At 42.9% G+C, this 18,485-nt stretch overlaps 2 protein-coding genes across 12 annotated transcripts in view; one reads left to right on the top strand and one right to left on the bottom strand.

Moving 5' to 3' along the window:
* The window catches only part of LOC307218873 (uncharacterized protein), a 69,778-nt gene extending 60,936 nt beyond the window's left edge, over positions 1-8,842 (top strand). The window contains exon 4 of the mRNA XM_079981822.1: positions 8,684-8,842. Within this exon, the coding sequence (XP_079837948.1) occupies positions 8,684-8,697 (14 nt within the window). The 3' untranslated portion in view covers positions 8,698-8,842. The remainder of the gene's footprint in view (positions 1-8,683) is intronic.
* The window catches only part of NTNG1 (netrin G1), a 218,905-nt gene that overhangs the window by 173,606 nt on the left and 26,814 nt on the right, over positions 1-18,485 (bottom strand). The window lies entirely within an intron of this gene.

Genomic DNA, 18,485 nt, shown 5'->3' with positions numbered 1-18,485 from the left:
GGCAACAGTGGGTGCGTGATTTTGGGGGGGCAGGCTGTAGCCATGGACATGCTATGTGATCTGATGGTGAATTTGGGCTGACCCAATGCAAAGATCCTGAGGATCCATGTGGATCCATGCTTTTTAACCACATTTTAAGCGGGGAGGGAAGGAAAAACACAGAAGGGACAAGGAGCAGGAGAGGGGTGTGCAGAGAAGCAGCTGGCTAAGAATGCAGGAGAGGGGTAGGGAGGAAAGGAAGGCAAAAGTTTTCCCTCACCTACCCACCCAAGCCAGCCAGCTCACGCTCTCTCTCTCTCTCTCTCTCTCTCTCTCTCTCTCTCTCCTGCATGTTTTCAGCTTTCCCCTCTGCTTGCCTGGAGGGGAGGGGCTTTCCCTGCTCTTTGTTCCGTTTGAGCAAACACAGCAAGGAAACAGAGGTGGGTGGGCAGTAAGACCCTGAGGCAGAATGCCGGAAAGCAGCCGCTTCCTCTTTCAGGTTTCCCTTCTAGGAGACGCGAGATTTGATTTTTGCCTGCTTTTTTTTGCCTCCCCTCGCACCAATTGGCTCCAGGGACCACACATTCACTCAATAACACAGACATTTCCCCTTCCTTTTTAGGAGAAAAAAATCTGCGTGTTATAGAAGGAAAAATACGGTATACCCTGCCCATCTGACTGAGTTGTCTCAGTCACTCTGGGTGGCTTCCAACATATATAAAAACATACTAAAACATTAAACATTAAAAACTTCTCTATATAGGGCTACCTTCAGATGTCTTCCGAAGGTTTCATAGTTATTGATCTCCTTGAAATATGACGGGAAGGTGTTTCACAGGGCAGACGCCCCTCTGCCTGGTTCCCTGTAACTTCACTTCTTGCAGTGAGGGAACCATCAGAAGGCCCTTGGAAGGCCCTTATACTGGTTTTAATTGCCACTTTATTGTTTCATTTCATTCTTTTACCCAGCGATGGGACCCTAATAAACCCAATAAACAAATTAAAGTCACAGGAACCATTCCATATCTAGCCTTCTCTTCACCACCTGCCTAACTCTTCAGGGTAGACAGGTATGATATATCCACATAAGGCAGGCATGAAGAACCTGTGGCCATTCAGACATTGTTGGGCTCCAACTCCTATCAGCCCCAGACAGCATGGCCAGTGTAGTGCTGGGAGGAGTCCAACATGCAGAGGATCAGCAGTTATATCCCTGATATAAGGGGACAGTGTGAAGTTTGGTATTTCCTATGAAATAATTCAGGAATTCAGGTGGCCACTGGGCTGAATGTAGTCCTTCCTCTACCAATATAATCAAGGTGTGCAATGCTAGAGAGCTCTGACCACTGTTTCAATCATAAGGAGAAGACAAGTGGCAGATTGGCTCTTTCAATGTCAGCTCTGTTCAATGTGTGAACTCTAAGTGGACAGCCATTACACCTCCATTGCACCATGGACTATAATTAATGCTCTTCCTTTTTTCAGTCTTCAAATTCCTATTCCCAACATTTGTTGCATATGCCTTAATAAGGAATGGGCAACTCTGGAGGTTGTGCCCTCCAGATGTTGTGAAATAGAACTTGCATGAGGCCCAAGTACCATGGGCAATGGAAAGGAATCATAGGAGCTTTAGTCCAAAACATGGATGGGAGGGGTGAGCGCACCATGCTGCCTTCCTGTGCTTTAATGTAAGAACATAAAGATCACCTTGATGGATCAGAGTAAGGGTTCTTCTAGTCTGGCATTCTGTCTCCCAACAATGATGAACTATAGACCTTGGAAAACTGACCGGCAGGGTATGATGTATAGCTGTGCTCTGTTGTTTAATCAGTGCATAATGCGCTTGCGATATTAAAGCAATGCAAACTACAACCTACCATTTGTTGTATAAACAATGACCTTGTCAAGGGAGCAGAGAATGTTCTGAAGATGTCAAAATCCAGATTCGGAATCACGTAAATATGTTTTGCACTCTGGTTCAAAATAGGCTTTTGTTGTGACCAGACGGTATCTCTGGAGCTGGGTGTCATTAATGCATTCTGTTATAAGGTGTGTAATTATAAAACCTAGGAATTTATACTTCACTCATAATTGATTTTGCTTACGAAGTGGGCAATCAATACCTACTATTGAATATAAAATGATGCAGAAAAAGAAAGAAAATTGCTCTTGATTAACCATTCAAAAGAACCTGATTTTGTTCATCATTTTACAAAAGTAATTTACAAGAGTCAACCCTTGCCCCCCGCCCAGAGTCCAATTTTATCTTGGGGAAAAATTCCCCTTATAATAAATTAGAGATGTGAAAGCCCAGAAGAAAAACAGGAAAATTGAGGCAAGGACTTGTTCTCCCCCATTTTTGTTTTCCCCTGATCTGTTTCTGTAAAAATGGAGGGAGGCTGATAAAGTGGGGCTGGGTGGGGAGGTTTTCTTTTTCTTTTTTTCTGTTTCCCCTGCAGCCTTTACACTCTACAACAAACCAAAAACTTCCATTCTCACATTTTTCTATAGGCAAATTTGTATAGCAGATTCCTCTGATGTTTGTTTGCCCTTGTAAGTATTTCTTGACTACTTAGCTACACTCTACCCTAAACACCAAATGTCTGCAGCAGCATGCAAGAGAATTAAAAGAAAGTACTGTAGTGTCTGCTAAACATTTTACTTTTTGACACAGGCCACAATACAAAAGTGTTTACAGTCATACCTCGGGTTAAATATGCTTCAGGTTGAGCATTTTCAGGTTACGCTCCGCCGCGACCCTGAAGTAATGGAACGCATTACTTCTGGGTTTCGCCACTCGCACATGCACAGACGCTCAAAATGACATCACACGCATGCGCAGAAGCGGCGAATCGCGACCCGCACAGTTGCGAGTTGCGTTCTACTCAGGATGTGAACGAGGCTCCAGAATGGATCCCGTTCGCATCCAGAGGTACCACTGTACAAGCCACTGTCTGCACACACCGTTGAGTTCGTCTGTATATTCCCCATTCAGTGCCTTCACACTCACTCCCTGCAATGAATTACCAGCATTGCTTTTCAAAATTTACTCATAGTTCACTTTGCTGGATTGCAGCCACAATCTTTTATAATCATTTCTGGTGTAGCCAGGTGAAGGTTTTGAAGGTCGTGCCACAAAGTCTTTCTCCTAAGAAAAAAGTCCTTTGATATTATTTAGTGGTATGCTGTAAAAAATAATAAAAAATAATAAAAATCAGAAGCCTAAAGAAAGTTTCCAAAATGATGAATCAGAGAGAGAAAGACTGTTAAATGAAAAATCCCTTGGAGAATTCATCTTAACTGGCAGTATGTCCACACTTTGGCATTAGGAGATAAATGTTTTATTTCTTTCTGCTACAGAAACGACATTATGGAACATCCACAAGAGGTGCAGAGAATGTGCTCAACTTCCTGCTTTACTACATAAAGGAGAAGCACAATGAAAGTTCTAACAATGTCCTTTCTTTTTGCCGGGCAGTTCCAAGCTAGCAATTTAGGCGGAATACTTTCTTGACCCAAGATATTTATGAATAGCTGGTAGGAGCTGTTTTAAAGACTGCTTTCCAGCCTGCCCTGAAATTGGAATGCTGGTCTCTGGGTGATTGACACCCACCCACCCACACCCCGCTGCTCCTTGCTGGGCAAATGGGATGCAGCTGTATTGGACATCTAAAAGGATTCCTGCGAGCTAATAGTCTACTTGTAAGTAAAGACCTGGTCATGACCCTACTCACAAGAAAGCCAGGAACTGAGCGTGGCTGGAGAGTAAGGGGTAAAAGGGGAGAGGAATTAGGAAGCCTCTGTTTCCCAGCAGTGGTAGCTTCTGGAGCCCAGGGATAATGAGGATAGAAGATGTTCTGTTTGGAGAAGAGATTATTTGAAAGGGACATGCCCAGTTTGTACAAAAGGAAGAAGGAAAGGCTGTATTCCATTGATATAACTGAGGATATTGCATGCTTGTGCACATGGGAATTCAGAGACTCATTAAATGAAAATAAAGTCACCCCCATTATGCTGGTCTGTTTATGGGGCAGCCAGACAATGGAGACAATGTAGCTGATCCTGCTGCTATTCCAATACAGAACTCTCCCATCACCTGTTATAGACTGATGATGAATCCTGCTTGGTGCATTTTTAGAGCGGCGAGTAGTAACTCATTAGAAAACAGAGAGATGTCTGTTTAATTACTTGAAAAATGTCTCTGCCACTACCTTTCATGGCACCTGGAGGGGATAAACATGTCCACAGTTTTAATTAATTTTTATTTCTTTCATTGCACCTGTATGGCTGATAGAAATTGAATTCTAATGAAAGTGCAATCAAACACTCCTCCAGGCATCCGAAACATGTTTTGGCAATAACCAGAAGAAAACGAAGCATTTCTCTTGGTTTAATTAAAGGTTTGGAAGGGTATATTTCTGGGTGGTGGGAGTTGGAAAACACTGCTTTACAATTGTAATTATCCTAACTGAAACCAGGAGGCTAACTCCCTCATCTCTATTCAGAAAAGGGCACATTTCCCCACACATTGTGTGTCCAATTAAGTAAGATAGCAGTGTTTATTTCCGCAGTGTATACAGTTTAAAAAATGTAGTAAATATTGCTTTTCTAGCTGGAGCAACAGGCGCTGATGGCACACAGTTGGTTCTCAGCTCTTTTGGATGGCTATTATAATCCACATCCATCCATCTATGATTGAGGGGGGACCTAAAGACAAAGCAGTTCTTTATTTTAGATTATCTAGATACCACACTTCATAATATGTCAGGGGGCAGTTTAGTTAGAAGCTACAAGCGGGTAACCCACATGGTGCAAAAGAGTAACTATTCACACTATCTGCAATTGCCCTGCTTTCCATTTTGCTTATCATAAGAGTGTGTGTTGCAGATTTACCTATTATCTTCCACGTGTGTGGTCCATGTCATCTAACTAAACAAAGGCCAGCTTTTGGTTCTCTTAACATCCTGATTCTCTGTTCTGAAGCATCCCTTTCATGGACTGCGGATGACCATGGTGCAGAATGCTCAAGGTCTGCTGGAGCCAAATGGTCTGTGCCAGCCCCATCCCATCATAGCTACTCTCTTTCCTGGCAGGGGAATATACAAAAAATATATACACATTTTGTATAGACACATATACAAAAAAGACCCAGACAAGTGAACATCATTCCTTCTACTTCCAAAGTTCAGGGCTTATTTTTTATTAAGTTTCAACATTATCAAAACACAATTTCGTCTTTCCTCTTATTTTTATCGACTTCCCACCCTGTTTTCCATGGAGTTGTTGTTTCTCCCCCTTCTGCTGCAACCTACGGTAACTATTAGATCATAACCATGATATTATAATCTAATTACTTCCGTTGCTCATAGGTCAAATCCTGCTCGCGAGTTCATCATACTATAATATTTCTTTAAATACAGTGGAACCTCGGTTTACGTCCTCCTTACGAATGCTTCAGGTAACGAGCTCTGCTAACCCGGAAGTAGATGCTCCTTGTTGTGAACTTTGCCCCAGGATGTGAGCAGAAGTCATGTACCAGCGGCGCTGCGGCAGTGGGAGGCCCCATTTGCAAAAGCGCGCCTCATGTTGAGAACAGTTTCGGGTTAAGAACAGACCTCCGGAACAAATTAAGTTTGTAACCGGAGGTACCACTGTAGTCCGAAAAAGGCATCCATTTTTTCTATTCAAAATTGGCACGCTCAAGGAATTTAAAAATTTGCAGGAATACATAAAATGCAGAGGACATGTACATGTAACAGCATGGGGAAAGGAGGAGGATGCAGATCTAGAACACAGCTATCTCTCCTTCAGGCAGGAGGGTGTTCCAGGATCTGCTCTGGACAGGAAAGGGGAGTTCTGGAAAGGTGTATCACATCATGGGGCAGCACAGTCCCAAAAGGTGCAGTGTCTACCTGTGACTCCTCATAATTATGCCACTGTTTCACACCATGCCAAAATCAGGCATGAGCAGAGTTCACCATGCCAAATCTGATCTCACCTGCAGATCAGATTTTTCGCAGTGAATGGGGGCAGTGGTGAATGAATTGAATGAATTCCAAAATGCAGGAGCTCATCATGGCAGACCCCCTTTAGTCAAATCTCCAAGTCTGTAGCCACTTTCCCAAGGAGAGCTAAAAATATAGATGGCTATCTGCATGAGCCTCTGGGCGTATGCATAATTGGATACCTGCTCTCCCCAGCACACACACACACACACACACACGTACAGAGTGCTGGTGGCATTATTATACATACATGAATTATGTTGCATTTACGTAATAGGATATTGGCCCCATTTTATAGCTGAGTAACACCAAGGCACAACGATGAGAGACTATCCTGAGATCAATCAGTAAATCCACAACATAGGACTCCTAAGCAAAACTAGCGGTTTTAAAAAGTGTTTCTCTGAGCATATTCAGAGTGCTTTTCTCTCATCACTGAGCAATTGCAGGCTCCACACAATCCACATATACATACACACACAACTGTCCTCTTCATTCCCCCCCCCCCCATTCAGCAGCTTTTCATATAAACAGATTGATGATTTATTGTTACAACTCGATGCCCTTCGTGTCATCAGGGACAGAAAAGCTCTAAATGTCTCCGTTCCAATTTGTGCTGAGAATTCACCAGGATTCAGCCAAGGAGGCTGCTTTATGTACTAATGCTAAGTCCTAGAATATGAGGAAAGTTCCTCTAAGAATCAACAGAGTGCCTTTACCCCACCACCAAATAACTGAAGTCTCCTCCCTGCTCCTTCCTTACCAATTTATTATTCTTTTATTGGGTTACCTTTGAAGGCATGCTTTTCATTATTACATCTGAGAGAATAATACTTTTACTCCCTTTCCTCCCCCCCCCAAAAAAAATCCACCCACACATTCCCTTCCCTAATCAGTACACAAGGTGCCTTTTCAACTTACCAGCCAGGTAGTAATTTTCATTTATTAAAGCATTCACTTTGGTGCTTATCTGTGGATATGCAAGGCTGAATGAACACTTGACTGTACCCAGAAACCTCTTTCTGCCTTCTTCATCCCCACTCCCTCTCTGTACTTTCCTTGCAGTTCCCGGCAGTGAATGTATAAGGAGTATGGAAAAGCCAATAGAAAAAAAAAGAAAGATATATTTTGCATGTTCACTCTATCCCTTTTTGAGGCATTTTGAGGCAGTCCCAATTACTTTGCATCCAGTTTGCTTCTACCACTGGTTTGAGAAGCAGTGTACACATATCTGTCCACATCTGTCTTGTATCTATCCTGCTTCTTCTTCTTAGATACTGCTCTTTGATGTGTTTTCCCCTGAACCAGGTTTGATTCGATTTGAGAAAAAGAGCGACCTGCTCTTGTGCTTTAAGTCACGAATGTGTGAAGCGTCTGATAGCTTGTTACATGAGCCAGAGTTGTTCAAAGCTTGTCATTTGATGGCCATTCAGAAACGAGGGATGGCATAGAATGGTGTTGTGAATCTAGATTTTGGAAACCAATACCTTCCCCCAAGGAAAGGGCACTTGTACTCTGTGCACACTAACCCTTAAGTGGCAAATTTCCCTCTCTGAACCAGAAGGAAGAATAAGAAATAAAAGAGCATTGAAGGTACAGAAGTGGCTTAAGCAAGCCATTTACGCCTTGGTACCAAGTTTGGGAACAACTGCCAGCTATGAAGAGTTACAACATGCGAACACGGCCCTTTGCACATTGAGTATGAAGATCTAATGGAAGTTTCTGCATGCACCCAGTTAAATGCACTTAGGGTGTCTGATAACACAGAGGTGCTCTAAGAAAGAAAGAAAGAAAGAAAGAAAGAAAGAAAGAAAGAAAGAAAATAACTTATACAACAATATACATTAAAGAGTGAATTAATAACACATGTAAATTATCACTGACGGATTGGTAAATCCATAGTTAAAATAATATATATAGGTAAAGGTAAAGGGACCCCTGACCATTAGGTCTAGTCGTGGCCGACTTTGGGGTTGCGGTGCTCATCTCGCTTTATTGACTGAGGGAGCCGGCGTACAGCTTCCGGGTCATGTGGCCAGCATGACAAAGCTGCTTCTGGCAAACCAGAGCAGCACACGGAAACGCCGTTTACCTTCCCGCCAGAGCAGTACCTATTTATCTACTTGCACTTTGAAGTGCTTTCGAACTGCTAGGTTGGCAGGAGCTGGGACCAAACAACGGGAGCTCACCCCGTTGCAGGGATTCGAACCGCCGACCTTCTGACTGGCAAGTCCTAGGCTCTGTGGATTAAGCCACAGCGCCACCCGTGCCTAAATTAACACAAATGCATAAATAATATATTTTAATTAGTATGATCTCACAATCCATCTAACTCTACCTTATTGAAGGGTTGGGATTAAAGATACACTGTGTACAATATGGCATACCCTGCAAGTGTCCTGGAAAAACCAGGCATCTTTCCCCATCCCCGGGACATCCTCTCTTTCTTTCTTTTTTCTCCCGTGAGAGTATGGCAGCCATGCTTTGCACTTCAAATGACTGTGCTGGAATTGGAAGCTCTATTCCAAAATATCAGGATGGTACCATGTGGGTGAAGGCTACTTTAGAACAATATCTTATTTATACCTCAAATCAGAAAACTGTATATTTGGTATCAACTTCCCCATAATCTAGGTATCAGTCTACAGCTGTATATGCCTCCTTGCCAAAGATTTAATTTATGTTTCCTATATATTCAGCTTTCACAGTTTAAAAGACTGCTGCCATGGTGCCACCCCCCCCCCCGACTCTTCTGCCACAGGAGCAAAGCTTAATGTCTCCTAAGGTGGAGCTACCGAGTTCAGAGGAAACCAGGAGGACTTGCAATCTGGGCAGAGGACAGCATCCCTCTATCTTTGAAAAAAAATGGCACACTTTCCCCCTCAACTAGTCTGCAGGTGAGACAGCAATCATACAGAAGACATCAACACTTCCCTCCACATCCAAGTTCATTAGTCAATCTAGTCTGGAAGAAAAAACAAGAACCTTAAGGGAACCAATTTGGCTTATTTTGCCACTCTTGAATTTGGCAGTCCCTGATTTGGAAGAGGTTCACTTTTCCATCGTAACAATATTTTAAATTAGTTGATTTGCATGGAAACGAAATACAGCTCCCTTTGCGAAACTGGAGACATGTGCAGCTTGGAAGTGTTATCGTTTTATGTCGGCATGGCTGGCTTCAAGACACCCGTTAGATTGATAGAATAATTGCAGGGTGTTTTGTTTAAAGTAGCTCGGTGTTTTAAAAGATGTGAAAATGGACAGCGAGTAGGCAAGGGTTCAGAACTGCAGCCTGTCTTGATAGCTTTGCTTCCTCCTTCGCGAGGGATATGCAAAAACAACATGCAGTGGGATTTTGCATATTGCAGGCCTGGCTCTGAACTCCTTAATGAGGCAAAGATGCCACTCATTTCAGTGGGAGTTTGGCTGAAAAATGAGGCAGGAATTGGCCTTCTTCCAATGTTGCATACTGAGAATTTGCAAGATGTGTCTATTTACTCCAGACAAATATGATGAGAGTGGAACTATTACAATATAAATCTCCTAAGAAGGAGTCCCATGAAACCAGTAGAGTTTAATGGAGTGCATACGCCACACACCGCTTGAATGTTCAGGTTATTAAAAGTCATTCTGAAACCTAGCAGTTGTGCACAGACTGTTTTTGGAAACGTATCAAGTGTGCATATGAAAGGCAGGACTGTATTTTAATGCACTTTTTGTGGGGGCTTTTTTTTTTTGCTTGTTAAGTATAGTGGGCTTTGGCAAGTTGTAAGAACTTACGGGAGAGCCAGCTGCTATTTTTATGCCCTCTTTTGTAATTTGGCTTTTTAGCGATGCACTTATGGGGCTATCACCAGCTGTCCTAGTTACATCAAAATACATTGGTCCAAAAGGGGCGATTCTCTTTTCATCCTCAGGTTTTTCTACAGCTGTGAAGGCAGTATCCTCAAAAAAAGCAGACAGTTTGACCCTTGGTGTGTGAAATTGTCCTAAAGCAGTGTTTCTCCACAGGCTGCTAACTCAAACAGGATGAGCCAAGAGGGGATAGGGTGTGTGTGTGTGTGTGTGTGTGTGTGTGTGTGTGTGGAATGAACTATAATTCCTGTTTAATCCTTGATAGCAGAGAAATCTCTGACTTCCATACGTGGCTGTTAGGACAAGGGGGTTGTTATCCACATCTATGCAAGTAAATCTTGGGTCCTAGCGTACAGTGAAATAATCAGGGACATTATGTGGATTTGTGAAACTCTCAGAAAGATGTCTGATCCATTAACTATTGGGAAGGATTACAAGGAAGTCTATACGTAGTATAAAATGCATGCACGTGTACACCATAATCTTTCTGCAGCATTCAGTTGTGTGTGTTTTTAAGCAAAGCAATAGCCAGCCAGCTACCATGATGGCTATGAGAGATGTATGCTGAATTTATTTGGGCCAGAGGATTCACCCTAATGTTTTCCAATTCCAGCCCGTGATGATCATAGGGATATGTGCTAAAGTGGTGCAACTGATGCTTTGTGGACCACCATTTACGCCATCCTCCTGAAATTGGTCCTCTCTCTTCCCCTGCAACTCCCCAACACTTTAGCAAGCGTTATACAGTATGCCTACATCCTCCATAGATTCATGTGTGAAGATAACAATAACAGTAATTGTAACAGCATCTTTAATAGGTAGCACCACAATGGAAATGGCTGTTACAGGATGCATTCACACCCATACTTTGATACTACTGGGTTTTGTTTGTTTCTTTTTGTCTCCAAGGCTGCATCAGTTCTAGACAGAAAGTTCTATGGGCTCTTAAAGCTGAGAAAGCATAATCTTATGATCTACACAGAAATGCATAAAAAGCAATAGACCATAAATCAGCAATAAACCGTGACCCATTACTATATTTCAGCCTAACTCACCTCAGAGGGTTCCTGTGAGGCTAAGACTACTTCCTAGAAAAAGGGGTAGGATGCAAATTTAGCCATTAAGTGTAATCCTATGCCCCCTCCAGGAGGGCATCCTAGGGGACATAGGATACATCAGATTCCCCCCTTTGGTGCCACAGACATGTCAAGTTACCACCAGCACTGCAGAAGACTCCTTGCCCCTGCCTCTACTGTTTTTGTACACCTGATATTGACCAAGACAAAAAGAGGATGTGTCAGGGTGTGGGTGTAATATGGGGAAACGCCAGGAGAATCCAAAGCCTTCTCAGGTCTCTGCCAATGTTCCCAAATAAGGAGAGGACGATGCCAGTTCAGGGGATGGCATCAAACACTTCTGTGAATTGGAAATAACGGGAAGGTAAAAGAAGGAAAGGGGACAGGAGCATGCAAGAACATTCCTCTGACCTCATGTCCAACCTGCAAGCAAGAGCCCAGCAAGGCTTTGGATACAGCAGTTATACTGCCTTCTGTTACACACACACACACACACACACACACACACACACACACACCAATCTTAAGACTGTAGCCTAAATTCATTTAATCAAACCTGAAATTCTTCTTCCTACCCACCGAGCTACATTAGCCCTAATAAGAAACTGCTTTCTCCCATATATGCCACCCCATGCATTCCATTCAATATCAGAGGCTTTGCTCCTGGCACCTCTGACAAATGAAAAGGCAGGTGTCCACTAGCAGCAGGGCCTTTTCAGGTGTGGCACCAATACTACACTATGTAATCATTCATTCATACGTACAATTTACCGCCCTATACACACAGGTCTCCTGGCAAGATAAAATCACAATATAAAGACACAAAATACATAATAAAAATAAAAAACAAGAACAACCCAGCAATACCCCCCCTCCCCAACACATCTTAAAAGGGCACTGGATGCCAATCAGCCAGAGGCCTGGTTAAAGAATAATGTTTTTACCTGGCATCTAAAGGTATTATTATGAAGGCGCCAGCCAAACCTCCCTGGGGAGAGCATTCCTTTTCTGTAGTGGCTCCACAAACAGGGAGCCACTACAGAAAAGGCCTGTTCTCATGTTGCCACCCTCCAGACCTCTCATGGAGGAGGCACACAAAGAAGGGCTCAAAAGGTAATCTCAGGGTCCAAACAGGTTCATATGGAGAGAGGTGGTCTTTGAGGTCCTGAACCATTTAATCTAGGGCCACAGGCTAAAAGCTAGTGGTTTTGTAAAGCATTTGGGTAAAAATTTTGTTGGTTCTGCTATTGGGTTTTGTTTCTATAGCCTCAGTTTGGTTGGCTGTTAAAATGTTTGTTTCTGCTTTAGCTTCTGATGGCTGTATTGTTTTCCGTCTTGTTCTATTTCGTTCAGCTGTTTTTGGATTCATCAGTATGTTGTTCCGATATACTGCATATTGTTAGACGCTGCGCATCGTCATCTGACAAGAGTAGTGGCGTATAAATGCTTCAGGGTGCATCAGAGAACAGTAGAGCAGCTTGTTCTTTGCTCTTGGCTGGTCAACCTCATCTTTTAACTAGCACTCACACTGTCTCCATTAGAAACACGGGAAGGAAAAAGCTATTGCTTCGTTTCTTTATAAATAAACTAGCCTGGCACAGTTCAATAATGCCACGCACAAGGAAAACAAAAAATGTGCATAGCATATGCGAGTCTGAAACTCGTTAGATCTTCCCTCCCCCCCCCAAGCTTTTCTAATTGAATAACTGTGATTCAGTGCTAAGCACAATGTAAATTAATTAACGAGATTTAGGAGGAGGGAGGAAACTCAATCCTGCGTTCCTTAACTTTCAGAACAGCTGTCCTATCGAATGAAAGACATAACGTCCTTAACAGGCTAGTACTTCAGACAACCTAAATGGCAGAAAGTATTGCAGATGTTATTAAACAGTGTGCAAACACTGCAGCAGGAACAGCCCGTGTATCTGAAGGATTGCCTTATAAAACTAGCAACCAGCCTGCAATTAGGGTCTAATTGGATGCACCGGCTAACAGGGCTGTATTTCCGTCATATAAATATATTTTTTAACTGCGCAATGAAGGAAAGGAGCATATTTTTTGGTTAAACGGCAGAAAGCTGCATTTTACATAAAGAGGTAATGGCGCAGAGTTTTTGGAAGCCTTTTTGTGATCAGCACGGGGACCCCCCCAAACACCCCCACAAGCCAGACAATGGTGATGCTCTATTCCCAAACAGGCGATATTAATATCGTAAAAATTTAGTAATCTCAAGAACTCTCTTGCCGCGAAACAGAGACAGCCACGACGAGATGCAAATCAATGCTCCTGCCTAATGAATAATGCAAATGAGCACTCTCACAGCAAGGCTGTCTGCAAGAATCTTCTCCTGCCTCACCTCACATTTCTGGAGGATTTTAGCACCATGTGTCACAAGAAATTAGAGAAAGGCGCTGCCGAATAATGACAAAGCCTCTGAGTCTCCAAGTCGGCGCAGCCAGCCAGGTGCATTAAGATGCATGGGACAGCAAGGGTGAGATCTGACATCTCATTAAAATGAAAAGCTGGCTATTTCCCCATCTTCTGGTTAATAGAGTTGTAAGGCGCTGCAATTTGCAATTTATTTTATTTTTATTTATCTTTTGGCAGCCAGTGCTTAGAGATATACCTTTCCACCGTGTTCTTCAGATGAGTTATGGAAGGGGGAAATTGCACAGCTTTCCTGCCTGTCTTCAATGCTGTGTGCCTAACATACCCAAGAGCCTGCCTGATCCATTATGACGTCCCACTGCGATCTCTTATATCAGTAGCAAGGATGCTTAACGCGTCCAATCCTTGTCAATTCCAAAGCAAGCTGACTGGATCTGCATCCCCTGGATTAATGTGTAGACTGGAAAATACAGTTGTGAAGTTAAATAAGTAGGCAAATGCAAATTTTACTGTAGATTTAGTATTTTTTGGAGGGGGGAGCAGATTGACATGGAAACAGGACAGAGCTGAGCTATAGATGAAAACCTTTGCAAATGAAACAAAATAGAAATAGACTGAATTGAACACCCCTAATCAGCGGGCTCCAGTCTTTCCAGATCCAGGGTGAGGGCTTGACTTTAATCCCATCCTGCCCCACTTTTAATTTGTTAGCCCTGAGGATGGGCAGTATCTGGCTATGAGTCACTTCAGTTCAAGGACTTACGCTTTCAGTGGACCTTTCCCTCACCACACCCTAAACCAATTCTAGGGGTTCCCCAAAACCTCTGGAGCAGATTTGGGGAGCACATGATGCATGAGGAGAGGTGAAGGAAGTTCCAAGGAACAAACAGCAATCATTGCACTGTTTTAAAGTGTTCACATTCTGTTGGGCTTTTATTATGCTAGAAGCCACCCAGAGTTGTTGGGGCAATCCAGTCAGATGGTTGAGGCATGTATGTATGTATGTATGTATGTATGTACATACATACGTATGTATCATAAATACATAGATAGATTTCTCCCTCCCTCACTCTGATTGTCACCTTTTTCTCGCCTCCCACCCTGCTCTCGTTCTCTCTGTGTTATTCTGCTTCTCTCTCTCCAAAAGATAGCAATGCCACCACTGTGGTGACTCACTTTACATGAAGTTGTGACCCACCATTTGAAAACCAAGTGTGCTGTATTAGGTCAACAAATGATAAAGTGAATACTGAGAGCAATTCATTTTCAGGGGCTGCCCTGCGTTATTATTATTTTAACAAGATTTTCATGGTGCTTACCCCCACCAAAGGCCTAACCTATCTACAATAACAATAATAGAATATAAAAATATCCTGATCATCTCTACACTCAGTAGCAGGACTTTGCAGGACTGTTAATTTGTACTCCACAGTCCTTCTCCACAATTGCAAGTGCACATCATTAGGAACAGCAACAGAATTCTCATATTCTTTTCCCCAGTTCAGTTCAGAAAGAACACACACTGGGAAATGACGAAAAAGCACATGTACGTTCCTCATTTGAGAATATCGCAATGCCCCCAAATGTAGCAACATAGAGCTCAGGATTTCGTGTTACCCCCATCACCTCTCAGCTGCCTTCAAGTTTTCTAATAGCGTTTTATCAGTTTTGATACAATCTCAGCGCCACGTTACTTTTGTTCTGCTTGCAAGTTTCCACACCTGCTGGAGACAGATCAGTATGTTGGCGAAAGAAACTCGCAAGAAAAGTTTGATCTAGGTAATGAATACAAAAATGAGATTAGAGAGATTTTATCAGGCATCCGCTTAGGGGGCTCTGGAAAGAAGCTCTTTTATCATGAGCTGGCAAAGAAATCATAGCTGAAAAGAGGGTCTCAATGCTTAGCTTCTTTTTATAGCGTAGCTGGTGGTTTCTTTCTTTTTTGGTAGGTTTTTTATTTGGGGGGGGGGGTTGGATCATTCTCTAATATTTGAAATAGAAACACTATAGTCACCACAACAATTTTTAATGTTGTGTAGCTGCTTCTGCTTTCACTGTCCTTCCTTATTTCTTGCATCTCCATCCCTCCCCTTCATCCTTCTCTGCAAGCTTTCGGGGGACAAGACCTGCCTCTTTTAAAAAAATAAAATTCTTTTTCAACAAAGTTGCTACAGGACTGTATTTAACAATAATGATTGCATTATGTTTCAATGGCATCAATGGCACTGTATATTATTATTAGTAGTAGTATCATCATCATCATCAATAACAATATTCATGGTTATTGTTTCTTAAGAGTCCTTTGATTAACCTGCCCAAGATGCTAAACTGTGCAAGGCATTTAGTAGACCTAATGTGATGTAATTAATTTTTGCAGTCTCAGAAGCAACAGACACTCTATTGCCCAGAGCATATCTCAGAGTGGTGGGCTGGGTTTTTACCATTCCCTGTGACATCCGTTGGATGGTCTAACACAGGCTTCCTCAACCTCGGCCCTCCAGATGTTTTTGGCCTACAACTCTCATGATCCCTAGCTAGCAGGACCAGTGGTCAGGGATGATGGGAATTGTAGTCTCAAAATATCTGGAGGGCTGAGGTTGAGGAAGCCTGGTCTAACAAGTGTGCTTATAGAATGAGACTTCAGTTCCTCACTTTGCCACAAAGTTCACTAGGTGGTCTTGGAGCAATTAAGTCTTTCTCAGCCTAAACAAACTGTAAGTATAAAATAGAAAAGGGAACCACATTCTCCTTCACCTTCTTGAAGGAAAAGTAGCATAATGGTAATGATGATGACACCCACTGTGTAATGCATGTTCGGTGCAACTATAGTGTTTCAGGCAGTCGTGTGAGATGACAGTTGTATATTTTGCCTGGGACAAGTGGTTACGATCCCTGGACGTGACCCAAATCAAGATGGGGTGTGGCTGGGCTGCCTTCCCTGGCTTCCCAACACCAGGTCAGTGCAGGTTACTAAGGGGGAAAGGGGAGAGATGGCAGGGAGGTCAGTGTGGTGTAGGCACAGTGGCAAGAGTGTGAAACCAACTCCGCTACTGCGACCGCACCACAATGACATCCCCACATGTACATCTGCTTCCAGTTACTGAAGCCATTGGTGCATGTGCTCATTGGAGTGATAGTTCGGTGCTCACAAATGGCTCCAACTTTTTGTAACTACAAAATAAGAATAAGAATAATAGTAATAGCATACTTCTGTGGGGCAGATGTAGCTCAGGAGCAGACATCTGCCTTGCATGCAGATATCTGCCTTGGATGCAGGTCCCAGTTTCAATCCTTGGCCTCTCCAGGTGGGGTTAGGAATGTGTGCTGTCTGATACCCTGGAGAGCCACTGCCAGTCAGTGTATAATCACAGAATCACAAAGTTGGAAGGGTCATCTAGGCCAACCCTCTGCAATGCAGGCATCTCAGCTAAAGCATCCATGAGAGATGGCCATCCAACCTCTGGTTAAAAACCTCCAAGGAAGGAGAGTCCACCATATCCTGTGTTGTGATCTTATGCTGCCAACTACCCTGAGACCTGCGGGTATAGGGCGGTATACAAATTTAAAAAATAACCACAATGCTGCTAAACTACAACTCCCATCACCCCACCCCATTGACCATGCTGGCAGAAAATGATGGGAGCTGTAGTCCAACAGCATCTAGATGGAACCATGTTGGCTATTGCTGCCCCAGGCCATGCCTCATAGTTACTCATCTTCCTTCATTAGTTGATTGGTTTATTTACTAGTCACCCCATCCTACCGAGGTGGTGTATAAGAAGTTAAATCGAAAACTATTTCACAGCATGACAGTATAGAGCAGCACCAAGCACAACAACTCATTTTGCACATTGGAAGAGCTACTACAAACGATGTTGAAAAGTCTGAGGATTTTTTCACCAAAAAGCAAGGTCAGCAGTTAAAAGCACAACAAAGGACTAGCTGGGAAGAAGCTAAACTGCCAATCTCAATCCAAGAAACAATTAAACCTTGACACTTTTGAAAAGTAATAAAAATGTCAGGATGAGTGAGTGATATGTTCCAGATCCTTGGTTTCCAGCTGGGAATCCAAAGGATGCTTGTGTTTAATCTCTTCTACAAGATTGATAAAAGGGAGGTATGGGAAATTGTGTGTGTGTGTGCACGCATGTGTTTGGTTAAAATAAAGCAAATGTCGTATGAGCAAATCATGCTACAATTAGAGATACATGTTGCTTGTTTTTTTAATTGGCACTATTTTTCATTAAATGGTTACCTCTTTTTCTTCATTATGCCTTCCGTTTGTTGGGGTGCGTTTCCTTTTTGCATTATTTACAAGGTCACAGAACCGTGATTCATGAAACAGACTGCATAGGTGCATTTCTGCAGAAGCATGCACATCATAAATAAACACACTAGAGAGTTCCAGATGCCGATACTCAAATGTCGAAGAAGATTTCATTGTTTGGTCTGATATTCCTAAATAAGTATGAATCTGTTTGCTTCTACTGCACAAGTGATGCTATCTCTGTTCTGTGAAACATGAGGCCAAGGGGGAAGCCTAGGATCCACCAAAAAGAATAGCTTGGACGGACAGACAATACCCAGGGACACATAACCAAAGTTTTGCAGTTAGATTATCTGAACTATTTATTTCTGCTTACCAGTTTTATATGACTACCAAAACAGTGGGAAGGGCTCTCCCCCACCCCTACGAAGATAGAAATGAAGGATGGTTCTAGTTAGGGATGCTGAAAAACCCACAATGGTCAAACCCAGAGACTGCACTTTATCCCAAGAGGAGGCAGAAATTGGACATGCACGATGACGTGGAACTAAGCCAGGCATCCCCAACCTGCGGCCCTCCAGATGTTTTGGCCTACAACTCCCATGATCCCTATCTAACAGGACCAGTGGTCAGGGATGATGGGAATTGTAGTCCAAAACATCTGGAGGGCCAAAGGTTGGGGATGCCTGAATTAAGCCAATAACAAAAATACTCCTCAAATAAAGTCTTCTACACAAGGCGCTGAGCTTAACCCTTTGAGCCATGTTCCTAGCTGCAATGAAGCCTCAGTATGTATAACTGCATTTGCTCCCATTGATCCTATCACTTCCCTTCTCCTATCTCTCTATTGTCTCCCTGCATTTAAAGTGTTAATGCCTCAGGGGCAGCTCTGTAAAGTAACTATTCCCACTGATG

The sequence above is a fragment of the Podarcis cretensis genome, assembly GCF_951804945.1.
Source record: "Podarcis cretensis genome assembly, chromosome: 6".
Taxonomy (NCBI): domain Eukaryota; kingdom Metazoa; phylum Chordata; class Lepidosauria; order Squamata; family Lacertidae; genus Podarcis; species Podarcis cretensis.
This window is presented reverse-complemented; position numbering and strand designations above follow the sequence as displayed.